Genomic DNA, 8,949 nt, shown 5'->3' with positions numbered 1-8,949 from the left:
GGTTTTACAAAACTCCATCGGAAATCTGTCAGTATCCGTCGGTAAAACCGACCAAAATTTTACTAACACGACGAAAGTTAGATATCCGTCGGTAACCCGTCGGTAATTTCTGACGGATTACCGACGGGTTTGTTTTACCGACCGAATTACTGACGGAATTTACCATTTATTTTTAATTATTAATTTAATTACATTTATTTATTTTACTAAAAATTTTGAAAGCAAATATTTATTTATTACAAATATTTATTAATAAAAATTTTGAAAGCANGGATTTGTTTTACCGACCGAATTACCGACGGAATTTACCATTTATTTTTAATTGATTTTTTTAATTATTAAGTTAATTACATTTATTTATTTTACTAAAAATTTTGAAAGCAAATATTTATTTATTACAAATATTTATTACTACAAATTTTGAAAGCAAATATTTATTTGTTACAAATATTGAAAGCAAATATTTATTTTTATTACGCATGTACTTCAAAGTTACAATTGTTAATAATTAAAAAAATCTATTCTGAATCAGAAGAGTAATCGGTAGAAGCTGAGTCTGAATCATCTTCGTCAAATTCTCCAATTTCATCTTCGGATTCAGAGTCAACTCTGTCATCTGTGAATTGGGTGAAGTCAACCACGAGGTCAACATCAAAAGAATGCTCAACTGGGGCCATGTAGCCAATTCCGCTAGGTTGCAAAGGATCATGATCGGCAACTCCGTATATTCTTCCTCTTGGGTTTATTTGCGTAACTGTTACCCAAGTATCGGGAGCATTAGAAACGCGAGGATAGCGAATGTAGCAAACCTGTTACAAATAATGTTATGTTAATAATTATGTTAACTAAATTTATTAAATAATTATTCAATAAACGGATAATGTAATACTTACTTGGTCTGCATGTGACGCAAGGATGAACGGATCATATTTCACCAATCTACGTCTTATGTTAACGGACGTAACACCAAATCGGTCAACTCTAACACCACGATCGATGTAAGGATCATACCAATCACAAAAGAAAACAATGCATCTCAAGTTTAACATCCCCGGATAGCGTACTTCTAAAATCTCTCTAAGGACACCATAATATACAACATCACTTGTATGAGATGATATACCCGAATCGGTTGTTCTCCGCCTACTTCCTTCCTCATGAATCCGAAATGCATATCCCCTCGTGCAATACCCTGGAGAAGACGTTGCAATGTAGTTGGGACCGTTTACTAACTCTACTAGCCATGATGGAAATGTTTGACCTTTCTCGCTTTCATCGTTAACCTAAATATTTAAATAAATTAACAATATTTAATTATTGTATATATATTAAACCAAAATAGTAAAACACTTACATAATATTTCAACCAAGGCACGAAATCTCTTTGCTTATGCTCCTCAAGTTGTGCCTCGGTATAATTTGGGTAGTAAGAGCGTATTAACGCCATGTAAATCCTATTACAAAAAAACAAAAAAAATATTTGAGAAGATTTGCACTTATAAATTTAAGTTTTTGTTAATATTAATTTTAGAATGTACTTCTCATATTCCATAATATCCTCACAGTTAGTGAGAATATACATATGTAAGTGCGTATACTCTTGCTGCGACAGTTGGCGATTCTTTCGTGTCCCACTGAGTCTCCCAACTTGGGTAAACAAGCTAGGTATGTATACCGAATAACTAGCCATTTCGCCTCCATCATCATGACGAGTAGGACGTCGTCTTTTTGTACGAACTTGGGCAGGAAAGTAAAATTCAGCAAAATTTGACGCTTCTTCGTTTATACTTTGTGCCACAATAGAGCCTTCAACTTTGCTTAAATTTTTCACCTTCTTCTTCAGATGGAACATATACCGCTCAAAAGGATACATCCACCGATATTGAACAGGACCACCAAGTTTAGCTTCTCGCGGAAGGTGTATTGGGAGATGCTCCATAACATCAAAAAAAGATGGGGGAAATATCTTCTCTAGATTGCATAAGATCATTGGTATGTTTTCTTCCAAATTACGAATACCGTCAAAAGTAAGTGTTCTCGAGCATAAATCCCGAAAAAATGCACCTACACCTATAAGTTAAATTTTTAATGTTGAGGTTGTATATATAAATAAAAAAGTATATATATATAAAAAAAAGTATATAATAAATAAAAAATTGCAATATTTAGAAATATACCTGCAATTGCTTGGTGGACATTGTCGGGTAAAAGATGCTCAAATGCAAATGGAAGAAGTCGCTGCATCACAACATGATAATCATGGCTCTTCATCCCAGTAAACTTTTCTTCAGCCATATCAACACAATTACGCAAATTAGATGCGTATCCATCAGGAAATTTGACATCGTGGGTAATCCAGTTGAAGAACGCTTCCTTTTTGCGCGTGTCTAGCCGAAATATCGGGATTGAACATCTCCCATTTTCTAGTACATGAAGCTCCTCGCGATCACATATATCTGGCAAATCTAATCTAGACTTCACATTATCTTTAGTCTTTCCCGGGACATTTAGAACAATGTTCATGAGGTTGTCGAAGACGTTCTTCTCGACGTGCATGACATCAAGATTATGTTTTAACAAAAGATCTTTCCAATAAGGCAACACCCAAAAGATACTATGTTTATGCCAATTGTGATTGATACCAGCACCATACACAACAACATGTCCATTACCACCACAATCTGTAGTCCTCTCCGCTCCAAAATCTCTTAACTGTTCTAGTAAACTATGTCCATCGACCTCAGGAGGTGGTGCATCAACCACTTGCTTATTCTTTCTAAACAATGTCCGCGAACGCCGGTAAGGGTGACGAGCTGGTAGAAATCTTCTATGGCAATCAAACCAACTCGTTTTACGTCCATGCCTCAACTGGAACGCATCTGTGTTATCTTGACAATATGGACACGCTAACCTTCCATGAGTTGTCCATCCAGATAGCATCCCATAAGCTGGAAAGTCACTTATCGTCCACATAAGTGCTGCACGCATCTGGAAATTCTGCTTGGTTGATACATCATATGTTGTAGCACCATGATCCCATAACATTTTCAACTCATATATCAACGGTTGGAGAAACACATCAAGAGACCTCTTTGGATGATTTGGACCGGGAACCAAAATCGAAAGGAAAAGAAACTCTCGACGCATGCACAAAGATGGTGGTAAGTTATAAGGTGTTACGATTACTGGCCACAACGAATATTGTCTTCCATGCTTTCCAAATGGGTTGAAACCATCTGTAGATAATCCTAGGTACACGTTTCGTCGCTCATACGCAAAATCCGGATACACAGATTGGAAATGCCTCCATGCTTCCGCATCTGAAGGATGCGTAATCTCTCCGTTTGATCTATGTTCTGCGTGCCATCTCATTGGACCTGCCGTACGCTCAGATTGATATAATCGCTTCAACCTTTCCGTGATCGGTAAATACCACATCCTCTTATATGGAACTGGAACCCTACCGATTCTATCCTGATATCTTGGTTTTTGACAAAATCGACACCTTGTCCTATCTTCGTCTTCTCTCCAATAGATCATGCAATTATCTTCGCATACATCTATCATTTGATAAGGCAAACCAAGACCGGCGACCAATTTCTGAATCTCGTAATATGTACCTGGAAAATGATTATCTTCCGGCAAAATGTCTTTCACAAAATCAGTTATCGCATCCACACATTCCTCAGCCAAATTATAGTCCGTCTTTATGGTCATCAATCTGCTTGCAGATGACAAAGCGGAATGACCGTCCCTACAACCTCCGTATAACGGCTGCTTAGCTGCGTCCAACATAGAAAAAAACTTGTGTGCCTCTGCATTAGGCTCCTCTAAACTATAAACATTTTGACCCATCGATTGCATATTTTCCCTATATGCATCATTCACCATCTCAAGAGAACCCACACCATAATCTACTTCTGTTCTAGGTTCCTCTACTCTATCAACAATATATGGTTCGCTAGAACTATTGTACTCTGGTCTTTCACCATGGAGAAACCAAATCTTGTAACCCGGCATAAAACCATTGGAATAAAGATGACCCCATACTAAATCAATCCTAATATTGTGAGAATTCTGACAAATCGAACATGGACATTTCAACTTACGGGTTTTTAGAGCGATCGGTTGTTGACAAGCCAATTCCATAAATTCACCAACACCACGAGCATACTCATCATTCAATAAATTTGATTCTGGATCGAGCATCGGTCCGTCCATCCACGATCAAAAATAAGAAGAAGAAAACATTTTACGTACGTTTTTTTCTGAAAAAATGAGTGAGAACATGAGACAAAGCGATTTGTTTATATAGAATGGTTTTCGTCGATAATCCGTCAGTAATCCGTCGGTAAATTTTGAAACTGCAACGGTCATAAAACGGCTATAAGAACGGATACTTTGGGTCGTCGGAAATCCGTCGGTAATTCGAAAAATGTAAAACGAACATATTTTCCGACGGATTTCTGACGGATATTACTGACGGACTATATCCGTCAGAAATCCTTCGGAAAAAGTGACGGTTTTCCGACGGATAAAGTCTGTCGGTAACTTACCGACGAAAAACCGACGAAATCATTCGGCGTCAGATAACTGTCGGAAATCCGCCGGTAATTTCCGACAGATAAATTTCCGTTAGTACGTCCGTCAGAAATTACCCTGTTTCTTGTAGTGTTCTTTCACTGCAATTTCAATGGATTGAACTGCCAAAACAATCCAAATAAACCTATGACTTGTCCAAAAGCTGTCTATTAGGAAAGACAAAAGGAAAAGAAAAGAAAATAATGGAGTACCTTTTTTCTCAGGTGTGGGATAGCATGAGATGTACAAGGGCGGACAGTGATAATAATAGCAGACTCTAGCTCGGAAATGTTTTGGCTGACCATTAGAAGGATCCATACCTTCAAAGGTAATGAAATACATTACCGAAGCAGCACCAGTCGCGTAAAAATTGGCTTTGATAGCCTCGACAAATTCATATTTTGTATCCTGTGTTTTCGAAACAAATTAAGGGTAAACCAATCGTAAACGAGAACAAGCACATCTTTCTTAAACAAAGAGACTACAGTTAGTATTCGACCTTCCTTTCATTGTATCTCTCAAGAGATTCCCGAGACAGCCGGTACATTAACTCTCTGGTGGTTTCGGGTTCCATGACGTACTCATTGTTATCATCGAAATTAAGAGGTCGGTAATTGAAAAGACAGCGGAACTGCTTGAAGTCAATGTCGAAACCCTATATGATAAACCAACAAAAAATTAACAATAGCATTTTCCAAGTAGAGAAGATGAGATTACTCGCACTAGACTCCCCACAAATCAACAACATACAATAATATTTTCTAACCAAGAATATAACAATATGTGTTTTCAGAGAATGAAAAAAGAAAAAAAAAATCAATCATAAAAGACAACTGAATAAAGAAGAACCCTAACCTCGCTCTCGATGACTTGTTCCTTAATGATGCGTTCCTCTTCTTCAGGCGAGAGATTAATTAGGCTCTTCGTTTTCGCCACGTCTTATATAAGGAATATACACATCCTCAGGCTCAGTACCAGGCACGTATTTTAAATACGCTGGTATTTCCATGATAGTCCACTCTGAGAGAAACGACCGGGAAAAAAAAAAAAAAAAAAAAAATTCCAAATTAGGGGTTTGATCCGCCGATTTTATATAATCGATCCTTTTTAGATCGATATATAGAGTTTGGATTCGTCGTACCTGGTAAATCATCTGACATCGCTACTTCCGAATCTGACATCGACTTGCGTTTATGAACAAAAAAGAAGAGGAACCCTTTAGTTTTTGTTTTGTCTGGAAGTGTACTTTATGAATTAACATCAGTTCCACAAAAATAAGAATCCAGACATAATATTAATTCCCATTTTAATTGAACTACAGCCCCTCTAAGTTTTTGTTCTTTTCGAATTTATTTTATATTTTGGGTAGTACACCAATAACCCTTGGGACGCACTAAGAAATTGCTCTTGCTTTATCACACTCACAAACTAAATAATGGGTGATCCTGAAAAGTTATGAAGGAAACTATTACCGAGAATTTATTTATAGGTTTTGAATTCATTTAGTCATGAAGATCGATATTTTGTTTTATATTTTCAGCTTTCACTAAATTAAGTCAAAAGAATTTAGTAACAAAGCTCGAGCTCGGTCGTGGCGGCACGCTTACATCCTAGTTACTCCTCTGTCTCAAATATATGATATGGTTCCGAGGCTTTTACACCTTTTTATATACGGTATATGAAATCTCCATATACTACTTGCAAAAAAGATTTCCCAACCCATTTTTTCAGAGTGTGACATTTGTAAATTTTGCATCACCACACACGATTAGAACATATGTAATCTTCGTGGTCCACCCAAAATAAAACACATTTGGTGGAGAGTACTTGATTATTCCACCCCTGTTGGCTATTGCAATTTGCATAGTCCATATATATGAGCAAAGAAAGTATAAAGTTGATAGCACCTCAACGTTATTTACAAGAGCCAAGAGATTAGCCTTGACCACTTTGCGAAACACAAGGGGACTGACCAAGACGAAACATAATGATATGCCAGATTTCTTCAGAGAAAGAACAGTGGACCAAAACACGTTTTAGCTCATCTCATATATATTTTTAACTTATACAGTTATACAACTTATTTTTCTAACTCTAAGCCAATCGTGTAACAATTTCGTGACCCTTTCTTCTCTTGGCAAAGTAACAATTATTTTATTTATTTGCATTAAGGTATTTTTATGTTAATTAATATTGTAAATATTACCAAGAGTTTTTATTTTTTCTTTATATTTATCCTTGAAATAATAGCTTAAAGCGTGCTCCAATAATATTTCACAGCAAGAACCAAAATACGTATACATAAAAACCAGATACATTTCAAGTCTTGTTCCATTAGTTCTTTATCTTTAAAATTTTGACTCCACCCAAAATGAGAAAGAACATCATACTTTGCAATATAAGAAAGAAAACAATATGCATGTGACGTGTGATATATACGCATGTGAATCCTCAAGAGCTAGGCGATCAATGATTGCTGGGGTCAATCAATATTAATTGTGATATTATCTTCAGGGGCAATTAGTTTCTACAGTATATTATTAAAAAGACACCAAATTTATTATACCACTAATCCACCGATTCCATATATCGAGAGCTTTGATTTGGTCTGACAATTGTAAAAATATATATATATCTCATTTTCTTTGATTAATCATGTCTTCTTCTCATATATAATTGCGTTATTTGCATATAGAGATGTATTCACATGCACATATATGCTCCCTGAATACATGTATGGGAGCTGTGAGCTGCTAGCTAGCTGCATAAATTTGAATCTACGTATATGATTAACTATATACTTGCTAAAAACATCAATGATGGAAATTAAGAGCAAGAGATCAAATCTTATATTATATCTATAACTAGTAGTAGAGGGAGTTTTGGGAAGTGAGCCGGTAACGTAATTAATAGGATGGAGAATGGAGAATGGAGAATGAGGTGGGATGGATGAACGAAGTGCTGGACAACAGCGACGATGGTGAGTCTTTCATCGAAATGCAAATCAACAAAGCAGCCACAGGATTGAGCATCTCTTCTTCTCCATCTCCCGATAACGAAATGCAGAAGACAACAATCTTCTCATCGTCCTCTAGCTGCTTCTCTGCATACAGTAGCGTGGCGAGGTTAATGATGATGAAACTGGGGTGTTTGAGTATAGTGGGAGTGATAAGAGAGAAAGTGAACGTGGGAGAGAAGTGGGTCCTTCAAGTTATACACAGAAGACGAAGCAAGAGACCCGTACGATACTACTGTGAAGGCAACACTAATACAAACGAGGAAACATTAACGGAAGAATCCCTCAAGGCAGCCATCGCTTACTGCAATGCCTCCTCTAGCTCACTCCCCTCTACAAACTTGATAATTAATAGAGACCGATAATAATACCCTTTTTAAAGAATCATGTTGGATTGAGAACATATCGGTGTTGGGTCAAGCCACTATATGAGCCCATTTAAATATCTCTTTTTTTCTTTTTTGCTTTTAATGCCATTTTAAAAATATTTGACCTTAACGAAGATGTGTGATCTGAACGAATAAGGAATATATGGACTAATAAGATATATTCTCCCCTATCTTATGCTTATGCAGATCAATAACTGATTTATTTTTAAATATATTGTACCATTGTAAATGATCAAGGAAATACAAAGTCTTTCATGATCCTCCCAACTTCCCAAGTCATGTTAAACTGAGTGTTGAAACAAAGTCAAAATTATAATTCATAGCTTAGATGATCAAAAATTTTAAGAAGTGTTATACTTTGTGGTGTTTGTAATTTGTAAACTTGGGAGTATTTTGACAAAATAAAAACTTATTTTAGTAACGAAAGCTAATAGTAAAACAGAAAAGAATAAACAAAAAAAAGAAAAAAAAAAAGGTGTGGGAAGAAGAGTTGAAACGGGCTTTTTTTGGGCTTAGAAAAGGAAAGAAGTATGAAGGAAGGCAAAGAGAAAGAAGTGCACGTGGCAATCACGAGAGATCGAGAGATCGCGAAGTGTTTGTTTATATTTTATTCCTTAAATCAATCATCAGAGAGACTCTCTCTCTCTCTCTCTCTAACTTCCTCTGTTTTATTCTTCCCCTCTCTTCCGGATTCCAACCCAAGTCCAACCCCTAAAAATTGCTGCCTTTGGCATTAGGAACTGTCAGAATGATAGCCCGGATCCTTGCCGCCTTGGCCGATTCCATGGAGATTCCCGCTGCTGCCGGTGAATCAGTGCTGGGTACAATCAAAATCGCGGTGATGCCAATTGCCAAGGTTTTTACCATGTGCTTCTTGGGTCTTCTAATGGCCTCCAAGTACGTTAACATCTTGCCTCCCTCTGGCCGCAAACTCTTGAACGGGGTAATTCTCTCTTCTCTCTC

General features: G+C 36.8%; 3 protein-coding genes and 1 pseudogene across 3 annotated transcripts in view; 2 read left to right on the top strand and 2 right to left on the bottom strand.

Moving 5' to 3' along the window:
* LOC104710007 lies at window positions 519-4,221 on the bottom strand. The gene is made up of 5 exons (XM_019228866.1): window positions 2,178-4,221; window positions 1,539-2,070; window positions 1,355-1,454; window positions 894-1,283; window positions 519-809 (listed from the first exon to the last, which is right to left on the bottom strand). Exons 1-5 carry the CDS (start codon window positions 4,219-4,221, stop codon window positions 519-521), a joined length of 3,357 nt encoding a protein of 1,118 aa, XP_019084411.1.
* LOC104709048 lies at window positions 4,648-5,808 on the bottom strand (annotated as a pseudogene).
* Window positions 7,510-7,962, top strand: LOC104710006. Its single transcript, XM_010426532.1, has one exon. It carries the CDS (start codon window positions 7,510-7,512, stop codon window positions 7,960-7,962), a length of 453 nt encoding a protein of 150 aa, XP_010424834.1.
* Window positions 8,633-8,949, top strand: part of LOC104709046 (protein PIN-LIKES 6-like) — a 3,438-nt gene continuing 3,121 nt past the window's right edge. Inside the window, exon 1 of the mRNA XM_010425719.2 lies at window positions 8,633-8,929. Coding sequence (XP_010424021.1) covers window positions 8,735-8,929 — 195 coding nt within the window. The 5' untranslated portion in view covers window positions 8,633-8,734. The remainder of the gene's footprint in view (window positions 8,930-8,949) is intronic.

Source organism: Camelina sativa, chromosome 8 (genome assembly GCF_000633955.1).
Source record: "Camelina sativa cultivar DH55 chromosome 8, Cs, whole genome shotgun sequence".
NCBI lineage: Eukaryota > Viridiplantae > Streptophyta > Magnoliopsida > Brassicales > Brassicaceae > Camelina > Camelina sativa.
Note: the sequence above shows the minus strand (reverse complement) of the source record. Positions and strands in the feature narration are given on the sequence as shown.

Excerpts from the sequence above, each read along its gene's own strand:
- LOC104710006 (XM_010426532.1), top strand. The coding sequence starts at position 7,510 with ATGGAGAATGAGGTGGGATGGATGAACGAAGTGCTGGACAACAGCGAC.
- LOC104710007 (XM_019228866.1), bottom strand. The coding sequence starts at position 4,221 with ATGGACGGACCGATGCTCGATCCAGAATCAAATTTATTGAATGATGAG. Across the intron at positions 2,071-2,177 it reads TGTCCACCAAGCAATTGCAG|GTGTAGGTGCATTTTTTCGG; the intron begins GTATATTTCTAA and ends TTTAACTTATAG. Across the intron at positions 810-893 it reads TTGCGTCACATGCAGACCAA|GTTTGCTACATTCGCTATCC; the intron begins GTAAGTATTACA and ends TATTTGTAACAG.